The sequence below is a fragment of the Dipodomys ordii genome, unplaced genomic scaffold, assembly GCF_000151885.1.
Source record: "Dipodomys ordii isolate 6190 unplaced genomic scaffold, Dord_2.0 Scaffold10, whole genome shotgun sequence".
NCBI classification, from domain to species: Eukaryota; Metazoa; Chordata; class Mammalia; order Rodentia; family Heteromyidae; genus Dipodomys; species Dipodomys ordii.
In genome coordinates this window covers 23,053,979-23,070,957 of record NW_012267226.1, presented here as the reverse complement: position 1 = coordinate 23,070,957, position 16,979 = coordinate 23,053,979, and the positions used below count along the sequence as shown (strand labels likewise).

General features: G+C 43.5%; 1 protein-coding gene across 2 annotated transcripts in view; it reads left to right on the top strand.

The window, feature by feature from the left end:
- Positions 1-16,979, top strand: part of Clmp (CXADR-like membrane protein) — a 74,451-nt gene that overhangs the window by 43,242 nt on the left and 14,230 nt on the right. For both annotated transcript variants that reach the window (XR_001174774.1, XM_013009886.1), the window contains exon 2: positions 13,551-13,708. Coding sequence is in view for 1 of the 2 variants with exons in the window: in XM_013009886.1 (XP_012865340.1) it covers positions 13,551-13,708 (158 nt within the window). In the remaining variant the exon portion in view is untranslated. The remainder of the gene's footprint in view (positions 1-13,550; positions 13,709-16,979) is intronic.

Here is a 16,979-nt window from a genome sequence, read left to right as displayed (position 1 = left end):
CCCCGGCTCCCGGCCCGGCCCAGGTGGGCAGCAGTCTGACGGAGCCAAAGCCAGACGCGGCCGGCCCTAAGTCAGGTTCCTTTAAGGTCGGTCGCTAGCTGGTGGTTCTCTAGGCCTGCGCCCCAGAAGGCGAGGATCAAGTCCTCAGCCCTGAAACAGCCGAGTGCTCTGAGCACTTGGCTGTGAGCACTCTGCTGTGAGCAGCCGGCTGTGAGCACTTGGCTCTGAGCACCCGGCTCTGAGCACCAGGCTGTGAGCAGCCGGCTCTGAGCACCCGGCTCTGAGCACCAGGCTGTGAGCACCCGGCTCTGAGCAACCGGCTCTGAGCTCCCGGCTGTGAGCACTCTGCTGTGAGCACTCTGCTGTGAGCAGCCGGCTGTGAGCACTTGGCTCTGAGCACCCGGCTCTGAGCACTTGGCTGTGAGCACTCTGCTGTGAGCAGCCGGCTGTGAGCACTTGGCTCTGAGCACCCGGCTGTGAGCACCCGGCTGTGAGCACTCGGCTCTGAGCTCCCGGCTGTGAGCACTCTGCTGTGAGCAGCCGGCTGTGAGCATTTGGCTCTGAGCACCCGGCTCTGAGCACCAGGCTGTGAGCACTCGGCTCTGAGCACCCGGCTGTGAGCACTCGGCTCTGAGCACCCGGCTGTGAGCACCCGGCTGTGAGCACTCGGCTCTGAGCAACCGGCTCTGAGCACTCGGCTGTGAGCACCCGGCTCTGAGCACCCGGCTCTGAGCACTTTGCTGTGAGCAGCCGGCTGTGAGCACTTGGCTCTGAGCACTCGGCTCTGAGCACCCGGCTGTGAGCACCCGGCTCACCCGGCTGTGAGCTCCCGGCTCTGAGCACTCGGCTCTGACCACCGGACTCTGAGCACTTTGCTGTGAGCACCCGGCTGTGAGCACCAGGCTCTGGGCCCAGCCTGCGCCTCTCCAAGGCCGGGTGCGCCGCATCCCCCGCAGTCTTGGGCCTGGCCCCTGAGTTACATTCTACAGAAATAATGTACTCTGGGGGCAACTGTACTGCGCTGCACTCGGACCCCTTCGGGCGGGGCGGGAGGGGAGGCAGGAATGAGGGAAACGAAACCTTCCAGGCCCAAACCAGTTCATGGGTTCCTGGCTGCCCCGGTGCCCTGCCGCTGGTCGGCCGCATGGCCGGCAGCCTGCATGCCAGCATGCACACTTGAACACACCCACGAGCGCCCTTGGCCCGCGCACCAAGAATGAGCTAATGCCTTCAGAATGCTATTGCTAAAGGAAAAGCTATTCGCCACACTTGTTCAGGGTGGTAAGGCGGATTCTGTACAAGGGAGTGTGTCCTGGACCTTATCAGTGGCTACTACCACGGAGCCGGGGAGCGGCAGAGGGAAACTGAGCTCACCTCCAAATACAAACGAAGAAAAGTAATGGGTTGAGCGTGGAAGTCCAGGCTTATAGTATCGGCCACCTGAAAGGCAGCAATGTCTCATGCATAAAATACCAGCTCTCTACCAGAGTTTGGTAGAGTTCAGAGCTGGAAGCAAACATGCCCAGAAAAGCTGATTTCAGGACTTAAAACCATAGTGGCTTTAAAGACCACAGAGAAAATGAAAGATTTAAACAAATATTTTTCCTAGGAAGGCCTGTCTCTAGAACTAGGGTTTCCAAGCTGCAAACACAGCAAAAGAGATGAGGGCAGAGAAAGTGCTGTGCTAGGCAGAATAGGCTTTATTTACACTGAACTGATAGCCGGGTTCTGAGCATTCCTGTGTCTTTACTGTGTTCCAAAAACCCGCGTTCATGTTCCCCAATCCGAATCCTTTACTAATAGCTTAAATACAATATACCTGTTGAAAAGAAGAAAGGAAAGAAGAAAAAGAAAAATTTAAAACATAACAAAGATCCCTACACCCTTTTCTCTTTAGAGTTCTTAGATTAAAATTTGCAAAGATCCAGGACTGGGTGCGCTCAGTGGTAGAGCCACAGAACACACATAAATTTACAGCAAGAGTAACCTGCAGGGCAGGAATTTAGAGACAGGTGTAAAAGATTCACTTTTCAGGGGCTGGGAAGGTGGCTCAGTGGTAGAACGCTTGCCTTGCATGCTCAAGGCCCTGGGTTCAATTCCTCAGCACCACATAAGCAAAAACAAAAAAGCTGGAAGTGGCACTGTGGCTCAAGTGGTAGAGCGCTAGCCTAGAGCTGAGGGACAGCACCTAGGCCCACAGCTCAGGCCCCACGACAGGACCAAAAAAAAAAAAAGATTCACTTTTCACTAGATACATTTTTGTTGTTTGATTGTTTACCATATGCTTACATTACTAAATTTTAAGCCTTTTTACAAGATACTAGTAATTAACTGAATTGGGGAACTGTTCATCTTGGATAACAGAGCACTTGGACCATTTCGAGCTCTTCCCTTCACCTCCACCTCTAGAATGAAGTACACCAGGTCTGCAGGAAGGGTTGTCAGCCAGAGCTGGTTTGCAGTGCTGGTGAAAATGCAAAGATTACTGGGAAGACAGTCCCCGGGGAGACAAACCCAAGACTCATAGTTACAGCATTTGAATAAATACATGAGTAAATGAGGGAACAAATGGTCTTACAACAGCCACTTGAGTCATTTGGGTGTGGGTAAGTGATAGGAAGGAAATAAAGTTAGGGGAAATAGCTTAGCATTATAAACCCTTCTTTGCTGAGACTTGACTTGTTCTCCAAGAATATGCACTTGATGTGGGGAGCCAAACTGCGATGTTGGGTCTACTCTTGCTACTTTAATGTGAGAAGAGGAAATCAAATTTAGTCCATTTATCTGTGTGCTATTAGTAAGTCACATACAGATCAGGGTCCAGATCTTAATAGCCATTATCTGTCTCTGGGAGAAAAGGAACTCAGATTTTGCTTGTAAAGTATGAGCTAAATCTGATTATAGTTTTGCTCACATACTTGATGTAAAAAGCATACTAAAAGCCTTTTGCAAATAATAGCAAGTGTGTGAGTTCACATATATGTAAAAAAATTAGATCGTAAGTAGAGAAAGATTTAGAACAGCTCTATATTTGACCCAGAGTAGAAAAGAAGACAATGAAAAGCTTTGAGGGTATTCTAAAGCAATCAATTTTTCATTAACTGTATATACTGGCAGGCAGTACAATATACTGTCAAGGGTAGAGATCTGAGTTAAAGTGGCCAGATTAGAATTTTGGCTTTACTCTTTTTTTATGATTTGAACAAATTAATCTTTGCACTTTAATGTCCATCTATATGATGAGAATTGTTGTGAAAATGAAAAGCAAATGAATCGAAATCAAGCTGTAATGTGTTGCCTTTTAACTGTTCAAAACCTGTTAGCTAACCTGGCATGGTGGCATATATCTGCAATCTCATAATTTAGAGATTTGGGAAGGAGGACCATGAGTTTGAGTTCTTGGCTACGTTGGGGGACCTTACCTCTAAAGAAAAAATTGTTAGCTGTTAGTAAGAAATACTTCCAAGGAATGGAGGTGTGGTCCAGCCACAAGAGCTCCTGCCTAGCAAGCACAAAGCCTGGGGTTCAAATCGCAGTAGTTCCCTGGAGTGTATGTGTGTAATTTATCCACGTGAGGAGGATAAAATTTACAGTACAGCAGGTCTGTGTCATCAGAGGTGATTTCCCTGTGGGTACAAAATGTAACTAACTCCTTCTATTATTTTTGTTTTGTACCTCTTCTGTCCCTCTAGAAAAAGGGAGAAGAGATGAAGTTCAAAACAGTAACCTTCTCTTTGTTATTAGCTTTGATAGGGAGGTAGAGGAGAAAGGCTAAAGACTAAGTTGAGGCTTTCACTTATTAAGGAATTTCAATTATTGACCTAATCTCAAGCTTTCATTGTCATGTATCTCTAATAATTGACTATTGTTCACTCAGTAGTATGACTGTCTATTTTAATTATTCTCTTTGTTCAAATCTCTGCTGAAGGTGATAAAAGATTTAGATTTAGAGAATGTCTTAGCATACAGGACAAGACAGGCTGAAAATAGATATGTCAATGAAGTAGGCTAGGATGAGATCTAGTTTTCTCAGAGTCTCCAAATCAGAGGCATAAATTGTCTAATCTGTGGTCTGACACAAGCATGTTCACAGATGTGTCTACAAAAGGGTATGCATGTACATGTTCCTGCATATGTAAATGTAAACACATGCATGGAACACATACGCTGAGAACACAATCCTAAGAGCTATGTTTCTGAATACTTGGTCCTTATAGACCACATCAGTCTCCTTGCTTTGATTATTATTACTAGAGAATAAAAACAAAACTTTATTCCAGACAGTCAACCCCTGGCTGTAAGAAAGTAGCAAAGCTTTGAAGTATGTGACGTTATTGACTTTGCTGCTTTCCGGCACTGGACTTTGAGAACTTGATGAATGGTCCATAGTGATGCTCCAATTGGCCTGCTTTCAGGTTAGCCTGGTAACTGCTTTGTCAGTCAGCTTCTGTTCACAGTCTGTGACATATTTTCACCTATCACTGATAGCTGCTAAAATTCCAACCTATTTTTTTTGTCTGTCTTGGGGCCTGAACTCTGGGCCTGGGCGCTGTCCCTCAGCTCTTCAGCTCAAGGCTAATGTTCTACCACTGGAGCCACAGTGCCATTTCTGGCTTTTTCTGCTTAAGTGGTGCTGGGGAATCGAACCCAGGGCCTCATGCATGCAAGGCAAGCATACTACCACTGAGCCACCTTCCCAGCTCCCAACCTATTCTTTTTTTTTTTTTGTCGGTCGTGGGGCTTGAACTCTGGGCCTGAGTGCTGTCCCTCAGCTCTTCAGCTCAAGGCTAGCACTCTACCACTTGAGCCACAGAGCCACTTCTGGCATTTTTTCTTTTTGCTTATGTGGTGCTGAGGAATCGAACCCAGGGCCTCATGCATGCAAGGCAAGCGCTCTACCACTGAGCCACCTTCCCAGCCCCCCCAACCTATTCTTGAAGGCCCAGAGTAACTATTGCCTTTTCTGTGCTACCTTGATCACCTAGTGATTGTCCTCTGAATTCCTAGAGTACTTTGGAACTCTCACACAACATGGGTCATAGGCTGCCTTAAACCATATTTAGTGGGTGTCTGTTTTGTTTATTAGACTCTGGTCCCTTTCAAAAAGACAGTAACACTCATCTTGTACCCCTGGCAGTACCTAATATCATAAGAGGAGTACTGCTTATAGTTGTTGAACATATGTGGACTCCTAGTCACTCCTCTCTGAATGCTAACTATGCTGGGGATGTCCTGTTAGTTTGTGGAACAGAGAATTGGAAGCATGGGGAAAAAGGTGTTGATTCAAGGAAATGATGTAGCAATTAGTATCCCTAAATATCTTATGATATACAATAATAAAAATTGACACTAACAGATCTGTTGGTATCTCAGAACAGTTTTGTTGTCATTTCAGACTCAGTAATAATAAAGGAATGTTAACAATTTGATGCATTTTAGCAGACTTAGTTGTTGTCATTTTGGAATTTTGAGACAAGGTCTCCCTGAGTCTTCCAGGCTGGCCTCAAAGTTGGGTTCCTCCTGCTATGGCCTCCTCCTCACTTGGCCTTTCAGGTGCTAGCACTTCAGGCATGCGTCACTATAACATCCCAGCAGACTAGTTTTAATAGGACATTGGCCTAAATCCAAGATCACAATAGAGATGATGTTCTGTGAGCCTGCCTCAGTTGGAGATTCTAAATTGCACACAACTAGAGTATTGCAGTATTCTGTGATTCAGGTAAGCAACTAGCCTAGAACAAAGACTGAACTTTAAGATTGAAAGGCTAGGCTGGGAAGGTGGCTCAGTGGTAGCGTGCTTGCCTTGCATGCATGAGGCCCTGGGTTCCATTCCTTAGCACCACGTAAGCAGAAAAAGCAGGAAGTGGCACTGTGTATCAGGTGGGGGAGTGCTAGCCTTGAGCTGAAGAGCTGAGGGACAGCACCCAGGCCCAGAGTTCAGGCCCCACAACTGACCAAAAACAAAAAAAAAGATTAAAAGGCTCCTGAGATTTCTTCAACTGATTCCTTATCCTTGCTTTGCCTGTTCTTTTTTGTTGGTATTATTTGTTTGTTTTTTGTGCTTATCCTGGGCCTTGAACTTAGGGCCTGGGCACTGTCCTTGAGCTTTTTTTTTTTTTTTTTTTTTTGCTTAAAGCTAGTGTTCTACCACTTGAGCCACAGCTCTACTTCCAGCTTTTGGTGGTTAATTGAAGATTAAGAGTCTCATGGACTTTCCTTCGAGGCTGGCTTTGAATCTCAATCCTCAGATCTTAGCCTCCTGAGTTGCTAGGATTACAGACATAAGCCACTGGCACCCTGCTCTTTGCCTATTCTTTTTAGCTTCACAGAGATGACACTTCACATTTGAGTAGGTTCCCCCAGCCATGGTAAATTTTACAATTAAAGTTTTTTGTCCTTAAGTACATAAAGGAAGCATCTGTTGTAGTTGTATAAAGATAAAACAGTGACATTAAATTGTTAGAAGTTATTAAAACAGTGTATGTTTCAATTTCCTGGATAAAATTATTCTTCTCAAACACCTGATATTGTTTATGATTTCTACTTTTTCCATGGGTGCTTGAAATTCAAGTGCATGTAACTGGAAAGTTAGCACATTGCAGCAATAGCAACCAAGTTCTTATCAAGCTAAAATCCAGGGTAAGCTATACTTTTTTGTCCCTTATAACTTATGAATTGTGATGCATTTGCTAATGCTAAGTAAATCCTGCCACCTTGTGGATATGTCCACATACAGCTGAGCTGAGTCAGCTCCTTTCAGTTTTTTCCAAAGGCTATTTCTCTTCAAGAATCTTTACCATACATGCAAACAATGAAGCAAAATTAAACCTTTTGTACAAATTGTGGAAGAGCACATTGTAGTAACAAAATATACTGACAGATGATAGTGTATGTTTTTAATTTCAAGCATGAAGCCAATCAAGAGCTGAAGGCCCCGAATTCAAGCCCTAGTATTGGCATAAAATATAAAACAAAAACTTTATAAAAGGAAACAACTTTTATATACCTGTTGGATCCTTATGACAACCTTTCCATGACTTTATTTTCCTTTTACAGAAAATCAAAAGGCTTGGAGTGGCCAGAGAATTAATTGCTCTTTTTTTTTTTTTTGGTCGGCGTGGGGCTTGAACTCTGGGCCTGGGCGCTGTCCCTCAGCTCTTCAGCTCAAGGCGAGCACTCTACCACTTGAGCTACAGCGCCACTTCCGGTTTTCTGGTGATTTATTGGAGATAGGAGTCTCACGGTCTCTCCTGCCCGGGCTGGCTTTGAACCGCGATCCTCAGATCTCAGCCTCCTGAGTAGCTAGGATTACAGGTGTGAGCCACCAGCGCCCGGCGAATTAATTGCTCTTATAGCTACTATTTACATATAGATCTATCTGACTGCAATGCTCATGCTCTTTCTACTGTATTATGTTATCTCTCTCTGTCTCTGTCTCTTTCTTGCCAGTCCTGGGGCTTGAATTCAGGACCTGGGCCACTGTCCCTGAGCTTCTTTAGCTCAAGGCTAACACTTGAGCCACCGCGCCACTTCTGGCTTTTTCTGTGTATGTGGTACTGAGGAATCGAACCCAAGGCTTCATGCTTGCAAGGCAAACACTCTACCTCTAAGCCACTTTTCTTTTTTTTTTTTTTGGGTCCGGTCGTGGGGCTTGAACTCGGCCTGGGCGCTGTCTCTCAGCTCTTCAGCTCAAGGCTGGCTAGCACTCTACCACTTGAGCCACAGTGCCACTTCTGGCTTTTTTGTTTTTGCTTATGTGGTGCTGAGGAATTGAACTCAGGGCCTCAGGCATGCAAGGCAAGCGCTCTACCACTGAGCCACCTTCCCAGCCCCTCTAAGCCACTTTTCCAGCCCACTATGTTATCTATTGAATGATAGTGCACCAGAAATAGTCTGAAAGTCACACACACACACACACACACACACACACACTCCTACAGGATTTTATATAAATATATGGCATATGTATATGAGATCTTAGGATGAGTCACTTCCATCTAAGCCTTGGTTCTTGATCTGTAAAATAAGGGAAGCTGATCAGAAAATTTCCAAAGTCCCTTTGATTTTACTGATGGATATGTGATGATTTTGATTCTCTCAACGTTTGCTCAAGTATTCTGTGTAAAACAAAACACAGGAAAACTTTTTCTATTCAGTCAATGGTTGACTGTACCAGATTCATGAGAAAAGACAATCATCAAACAGAAGAAGGGCCTTCCGTGTTCTAATTGCTGGTGGGCAGTAGTCCGCAGTGTAGTACACAGCATGTATGGTTCGGCTCTTAGACTTTGTATTGGCTAGTAATTTGGCTCTGATTTTGTTATTTGGGAACAATTAAAATCTAAAACACAAACCCACTCATTCATGACTCTATACCAAACCACAGTGGTTTCTCCTGGTAGAGCCTCAGAAAATATTGTGTGCCATGCTGATGGTGGCAGCACTGGAGGGAAGTAAGGCTGGGGAATTGGGGCCAAGTTATGGCTGTAGGCAGGCATTCAGTAAGTATCTGAGAAGCAAAAGAACTGGCTGTTAGGAAACCGAAATAGATTTTCTTTTTTTAAACACAGTATCCTAGTTTCTGTTAAAAATTACTTGTGAGGGCTGGGAAGGTGGCTCAGTGGTAGAGTGCTTGCCTCACATGCATCAGGCCCTGGGTTTGATTCCTCAGCACCACATAAGCAGAAAAGGCCAGAAGTGGTGCTATGGCTCAAGTGGTAGAGCGCTAGCCTTGAGCTGAAGAGCTCACGGATAGTGCCCAGGCCCAGAGTTCAGGCCCCACGACCAAAAAAAAAAAAAAAAAAGTTAGGAGCTTATTGCCAGTAGCCCTTGCTTACTTAGGAGGCTAAGATATGAGGATTAAGGTTTGAAGCCAGACAAGGCAAGAAAGTCTGTGAGACACTTATCTCCAAACACTGTGACTCACGGAGTAAAGCACTAGCTCTGAGCAAAACAAACACAAAAATAAAACTTATTTGTGAAGTGAAAGCAATAGAGGGAATGAGATTGATTCTAATACACTGTAAACATTCATAAAAGTGTTACAATGAAATCTCCCCTGCAAAACTAACGTTCTTCCTCATTTCTCTGGAGGTCTGGAATGATCAAAATAATTTTTAATAAAAATAAAAATGATACTCTCAGCTGGGTGCCAGTGGCTCATACTTATAATCTTAGCTACTCAAGAGTCTAAGATGTAAGGAGTACAGTTTTAAGACAGCCCAGGCACAAAATCAATCAACCAGCCAAAAGCCATAAACGGAGGTGTAGCTCAAATGGTAAAGTGCCAGCCTCAAGAGAAAAAGGCAAGCAAGAGTGTGAAGCTTCAGTTTCACACCCAGTACCAGTATATGTACACACACACACACACACACACACACAATGCTACTCCTTAACTTTTATTTAAGAGAATAAAAGTGAATATAGACAAGTCATCTGGAGAAAATCCCTTCTAGTATAGGTAAACATGAGAAGAGCTAATATTTTATGAGTAAACTCCTCTGTAACATCACTAGACTAAAGGTTTCACCTCTGTATCTTGTTCAATTCCAGTTGTGCAAATAAGAACACCAAGACTCAGATGATGATTCTCTTAAGCACCTTTGGAAGCACTTGAGATGCAAGTAAGCACTCCACTCAGGGAAAGCCAGTAGCTTGCATAAAGGAATTCTGCATATACACGAGGAGGCACACCTTGTGTGTCCTAACCCTGCTGTCTTCCAATATCTCCTCCCACAAATAGATGTTGTCTAGTGGAAACAATTTCTCTTCTTGCAATTCTGCCGCTTACTAGCTTTGAGACTTGCCATTTCAATTTTCTGGCCTCTGATTTTATTGTAAATTAAACTGATGATCTCTAAAAGTCTTTTTATTTTATTTTATTTTTGTCGGTCGTGGGGCTTGAACTCTGGGCCTGGGTGTTGTCCCTCAGCTCTTCAGCTCAAGGCTAGCACTCTACCACTTGAGCTACAGCGCCACTTCTGGTTTTCTGGTGGTTTATTGGAGATAAGAGTCTCACAGACTTTCCTTGCCTGGGCTGGCTTTGAACCGTGATCCTCAGATCTCAGCCTCCTGAGTAGCTAGGATTACAGGCGTGAGCCACTGGCGCCTGGCAAACGTTTTGAGTAATTCTTATGAACACTGTCAAGTGTTGGTGTTTAAAAACAGAACCTATGCCCCTGTCATCTAAGACTATTGGACAGGAGTGTAGATAAAAAAATAAAATAAAATTTTTAAAAAGGCTACAAAAGAATCACAGAAATTTTGGGGGCTGGGAAGGTGGCTCAGTGGTAGAGTAGCTTGTCTTACATGCATGAGGCCCTGGGTTCGATTCCTCAGCACTACATAAGCAGAAAAAGCAGGAAGTGGCGCTGTGTATCAGGTGGTAGAGCACTAGCCTTGAGCTGAAGAGCTGAGGGACAGTGCCCAGACCCAGAGTTCAGGCCCTCCAACAGACAAAAAAAAAAAAAAAGAATCACAGAAATCTAGAGACCCTAGTGGTCCTCTTTAGAGTCTAAGAAATTGAGATTCAGGGAAGACTACAGATTCATGAGCTATGGCTGGGGCTCCCTGCCTTGGGAAAATCCATTTATATTCACCAATGGCACCTCCTTTCACTGCAGTATTTAATTTTGGATATGTATAAATAGAACTTGGTGCTCTGTCAAAGCACACCGCCCACCACAATGTTCTAGTCTTTGGGGGACATCAACCAAATCTGAGCCTTTGATTCCCTCTAGTGGTCATAGTTAATTCTGCAGTTATTTATTTATTCAGTGTATTCAGTAAATGCCTGCTTGTCTTCCTAAGTTGGTACTAGGTTCTCTAGCTCTGTGTGGTATGGAAATACATGGTTTCATTTGAGCATTGTCAGGTTCAAAACAGAAGACAGAACTTTTATAAGGCTGGCTTTTTTTTTTGGGGGGGGGGGTCCGGTCATGGGGCCTGAACTCTGGGCCTGGGCGCTATCCCTCAGCTCTTCAGCTCAAGGCTAGTGCCCTACCACTTGAGCCATAGCGCCACTTCTAGCTTTTTTCCTTTTGCTTCTGTGGTGCTGAGGAATTGAACCCAGGGCCTCATGCATGCAAGGCAAGCGCTCTACCACTGAGCCACCTTCCCAGCTCCAAGGCTGGCTTCTTAAGACAACAAAAACAGGCACATTAGCTGGGTATCGGTGGCTTACACCTATAATCCTAGCTATTTAGGAGACTGAGATCTGAGGATCATGGTTCTAAAGCCAGCCTGGGCAGGAAAGGCCATGAGACTTTTATCTCCAATAAAGCACTCCGAAAACCGGAAGTGGCGCTGTGGCTCAAGTGGTAGAGCGCTAGCCTTGAGCTGAAGAGCTGAGGAACAGCGCCCAGGCCCAGAGTTCAAGCCCCACGACCAACAAAACAAAAATAGGCAAATTTTTTCAGCTGTTTTAGAGTGGCCCTATGGGAACTGAAGGAAGATGGGTAATAATAGACGTTATTTCTGCTCTAAATCATTTATTAAGTAAATGATAACTCTTTTACTCCTGTGTCTTGACTTGTGCCTTGGTTTCTTCAACGATAAACAGATACATAAGTTAGATTCAACTCAATTCAGCAAATATTTACCAAATATCTGCAATGTATTCAAACCTTCCATGTAAAACTAAAAGTAAAACATAGTATCTCTTGACAGAAATTGTTCTGAATAGTAAAAGGAAATTGAATGTATCATTTCCATTTCAATTATATGACATAAATTGGTCAAATCTGACTCTAATGTATTGAATTCTTTTTCTGGTCTTGCACTTTTTACTGCATTCATTACTACAGCATTCAGTGTTTGGTGTATACACTACAAGAGGTGACACAGTACAGAAATGTGGATTATGATGTAAATCTGAGCATATTAGAAACCGAAGAGAGGCAGACCATGAATCACAGAGACTAGTAGAACCATACTGAACTATTATCATTCACTGATATCCCCTTCCCTACATTCCTATACTAGGCTTTTGTTCCTGCCATTTCCCCTGCCCACATCTTAACATCTTTCCTTGACCTTTATAAGAATTCTATTTTCCAAAGCCCACACCAAAACCCAACTTTTCTCAATTTTTTTTTTTCTGGTCAGTCATGGGGCTTGACTCTAGGTCTGGGCGCTGTCCCTGAGCTCTTCAGCTCAAGGCTAGTGCTTTACCAGTTGAGCTACAGTGAAACTTCCAGTTTTCTGTTGGTAAATTGGAAATAAGAATCTCATAGCTTTTTCTGGTTAGGCTGCTGAGTAGCTAGGATTATAGGCGTGAACCACCAATGCCTGGCTGAGTCTCACTTTTATTTGGTTTTGTTTACTTTTCTGAGTCTCTGTCTCATAATCTTGCCTAGACTGCTCTGGAATTCTGGGCTCAAGCAATCTTCCCATCTCAGCCTCATGAGTAGTGAGGATTTCAAGTATATACTACTGTGCCCACTGAAACATCACCACCACCTTCTCAGTAAAAGCAGGTGTCTTAGGCTAGGCATGATGAGACACATCTGGAATTCCAGCTATGTAGATGTAAAGATAGGAGGATCAAGATCTGAAGCTGGCCCAGGAAAATGCACCGTGACCTTTTCTGAAGAACAAGCTAAAAATCAAAAGGACTAGAGGGTGTAGTTCAGGTGGTAGAACACTTGCCTAGCAAGCTGGAGGCCTTAAGTCAAATCACCAGTCTCAACAAAACCAAAACAAACCAGAACACTCACTTGTTTTCTTTCAGAGCCATAATGTGCTAAACACTATACTACACGATTAACATTCACTATTTCTAACATTCACGAAACCCTTGAAAGCGATAACCTGAACCCTATACTTACCTGCCTATAATTTCTCTTCTGTAAATTTGTATAGTCTTTTGATCATGAATAATATTATTATTGTGTTTTGTGGGGGGGGGTCAGTCCTGGGGCTTGAACTCTGGGCCTGGGCGCTGTCCCTCAGCTCTTCAGCTCAAGGCGAGCGCTCTACCACTTGAGCTACAGCACCACTTCCGGTTTTCTGGTGGTTATTGGAGATAGGAGTCTTACGGTCTCTCCTGCCCCGGCTGGCTTTCCTCAGATCTCAGCCTCCTGAGTAGCTAGGATTACAGGTGTGAGCCACCAGCGCCCAGCTGTATTTTCTTAGTCATCTTTTCATCCTCTTAAATAGGCTACTGATCAGGAACAATTGTTACAGATTGAAAGAAGCTAATTTGCAAAATAAGAAAGCTCACCTGCAGGGTTTTCTACACTTTCAAATGGCTTTGATATTGTAATGTGGAGAACACGAATTGCTGGGCAACTTAATGCATGGTTTCCATGATCATCATCCTTCTGGAAGCCGTTGACTAGTAAAAGATAGAGAGGTTAAAGATGTGATGACTTTCATTAATGGGGAGCTAGTGTGAGACGAACAGGACTATTTGTACTTCTAGCGTAAGATTTTTCCAAAACAAGCTGCTCCTTGCTCAAGTGAACACCCACAAAGTATTTGTTGTGATGTTTGTTCCCCAAACTGTTGTCCAGTTTCTACATTGCTCATTAGAGGTTTGCCTCTTCTAGTTTCCTACTATGTTGGAACCTTGGGAACTCACACTGAGATCAAGAGAGTAGCAGAGGAAAAGGTCACCTTGCCCTGTCACCATCAACTGGGACTTCAGGAAAAAGACACCCTGGATATCGAATGGCTGCTCACAGATAATGAAGGGAAACAAAAAGTGGTAAGTATATACTTGGCTTGAGTAACCCACTTTTAAAATTCTGCCCATGAAAAAAATTATCATACATTAGTATTCAAAGAGGGATCTAGTGTGACATTTCCACACATGTATTCCTCTATTCCATTTCCCCTCCTTAAAACAATTTCACTAGGTTTCACTGTTTTATTTTCATACATGCAAATAAGCTAGGAAACAAACAAGAAGTCAACCATATTCACCTCATTCACCCTGTATTCATCATCATTCACCCTTTCCTACTAGTAGCCATCTGAGCCTGTTTTACTTTTCTGTCATTCTAGAGTACCCCTCTTCCTTGTTCTCTTGCATTTGTTTTCTTTTTTTTTTTTTTTGGGTCCGGTTGTGGGGCCTGAACTCTGGGCCTGGGCACTGTCGCTCAGCTCTTCAGCTCAAGGCTAGCGCTCTACCACTTGAGCCACAGCGCCACTTCCGGCTTTTTTCTTTTTGCTTATGTGGTGCTGAGGAATCGCACCCAGGGCCTCAGGCATGCAAGGCACTGAGCCACCTTCCCAGCCCATGCATTTGTTTTCTTAATCTTCCAGCCTTTCTTGTTGGGTTTTTGTTTTTTCATCTGGCTTATGCTTGACTCTGTATACAAAGCTAGAAAGAAAGGATATTTGGATTGTGAAGCTAAGAAATTCTAAGTTCTTTGATAAACTGGAAGTACTAGAAAGCTATCTACCATTTGCCCAAGGAGGGATCTTAATTATTAACATCTTTGCCTAGGAAGAGGCCTAAGATCCAGCAACTTGATCCCATAATCCAGTGTGAAGGACCCAAAGCCTAGAACTCTAGCTCTGCTCCCTTTCCTACTTTTGAACTATTACTACCTGCCTAGGCCTCACCTTTGCACAAAATCAGTTTACAGGTTCCAAAGATTATGTAATATGCCAAACCATGTATGATGCAGACAAACAAGGGTTTGGGGGGAAAAAAAAACAAAACACTGCATACAAACATTAACTAGCCTGCAAAGGAAATAATGCTGGTTGTAGAGTTGGAAAAAAATAAAAAAGGAGCAGGCCCCAAATCTTTATATATTAGAAATGGCAACTACAAGGGCTGGGAATGTGGCTTGGTGGTAGAATGCTTGCCTAGCATGCATGCATGAAGCCCTGGGTTCCATTCCTCAGTATCACACACAGAAAAAGTCAGAAGTGACGCTGTGGCTCAAGTGGTAGAGTGCTATCCTTGAGCAAAAGAAGGCTCAGGGTCAGTGCCCAGGCCAAGTTCAAGCCCCATGACTGGCAAAAAGAAAAAAAAAAGACAACTATGAGCTGGGTACCCATGGTTCATGCATGTAATCATAGCTACTCAAGAGATGGAGATCTGTGGATCACAATTGAAGCTAGTTGGGGCAGAAAGTCTATGAGACTCTAGTCTGCAATGAACCTCAAGAAGCCAGAAGTAGAGCTGTGACTCAAGTGATAGAGCACCAGTCTTGAACACAAAAGCTTAGGGTTGAAGGCCAGCACCAGCCCGGAGTTCAAGCCCCAGAACTGCCAGAAGAGAGGAAGCTACATGTTCTAAAGTACTCCTTCCTGCCTTGTCTTCCTCTAGTAGAGGAAGCATAATTATTCTCAGGGTTTTTTGTTTTTATTCAGACTTACGTTCTTGTCTAAGGTTTTGTGATTTAGGATGACTAAAATGATGAGACAAAGGGAAACCTAACTTATGAGAAGTACCAGTAAGTCACATTAGTGAGAAGATGGGAATCTGATTCATTTTTAAAATTCCAAATTGTGTCCTGTTTAGTTTTTTTTTTTTTTTTGGGGGGGGGCCTGGTCGAGGGGCCTGAACTCTGGGCCTGGGCGCTGTCCCTCAGCTCAAGGCTAGCACTCTACCGTTTGAGCCACAGCGCCACTTCCGGCTTTTTTTTCTTTTTGCTTATGTGGTGCTAGGGAATCGAACCCAGAGCCTCCTGCATGCAAGGCAAGTGCTCTGCTACTAAGCCACCTTCCCGGCCCCTCCTGTTTAGTTTTAGAGACACATTTATAGGATCTCTTTGGTTTGTCTTGACCCCTTCTAGTCATAGAGGAAAAAACCTTTGAACAGTGTGTGACAAGTCTCTTCTTGAAATTGGCCTTGCTATGTGTTTGAGGTCACTTGCAGTCTTCTGAACCCATTTTGCCTTTATGACTAAGGAAACACTGAAGTATTTCCTACAATGTACTAAACAATTTTCTTGTAAACATAGATGCTCTTCAACTTAGAATGAAGTTACATTTCCATAAACCCATGGTAAAAATAGACATCTCGTAAGTTGAAAATGTATTTAATGGCCCTAATATCAAAGTTGAGCCTCACCTAACTGAAATAGGCTCAGATCATGTATATTAGCCTCTAGTTGGGCAAAATCATCTACCATGGTATTTATTACATAATAAAGTATTGACTGTTTAATGTAAAAAACTATTTTGTGGCTTAAAAAGTCTTCAAATTATTGCTAGAACTTTACTTCTTTTCCTGCTAAAAAGTGAAAATTTCTCCTTTGTTCTGATCAGTCAGTTTCCACTGCTAATTTTATAAATTGGTTTATTCTGGGGAAAGCTAAGATTTTCACAAAAAACTAAAGTTCAAGATCATTGTTTGGAGTTTAACATGCTTAAAGAGTTGTCTGTATCACCTTGTTATTTTGATACTCCTTATCGTTTTGTTCTAGTAGTGCATCTGTTCTCTGTAGAGCAAGGTCACCTTAACCTGAATGTGTTTATTCCAACTTGTTGGACAATCTTAGACATGATATTCTCAGTTCAGAATAAGTAAATAAGAGCCCATGTTCTTATGATAAAATCCAAAAGCGACTATGATAGACTTTCCTTTCACCATACTTGAGTCAGGTTCCTGAGTTCTTTCTGTGGATGCCTAAAAGTAGACAATACCAAACTCTATGTATCCCTAACTTTTGCCCATGTTTACATGTACAAATTTTTTTTGGGGGGGTCTGGTCGTGGGTCTTGAACTCTGGGCCTGGGTGCTGTCCCTCAGCTCTTTCAGCTCAAGGTTAGCACTCTACCACTTGAGCCACAGCGCCACTTCCGCTTTTTATCTTTTTGCTTATGTGGTGCTGAGGAATCAAACCCAGGGCCTCATGCGTGCAAGGCAAGCGCTCTACCACTGAGCCACCTTCTCAGCCCAACATGTACAAATTTTTTTTTATTTTATTTGTGAACATACTGTACAGAGGGGTTACAATTACATGGGCAGGATAATGCGTACATTTCTTACCAAGCATTGCAGCCTCCTCCTTTTG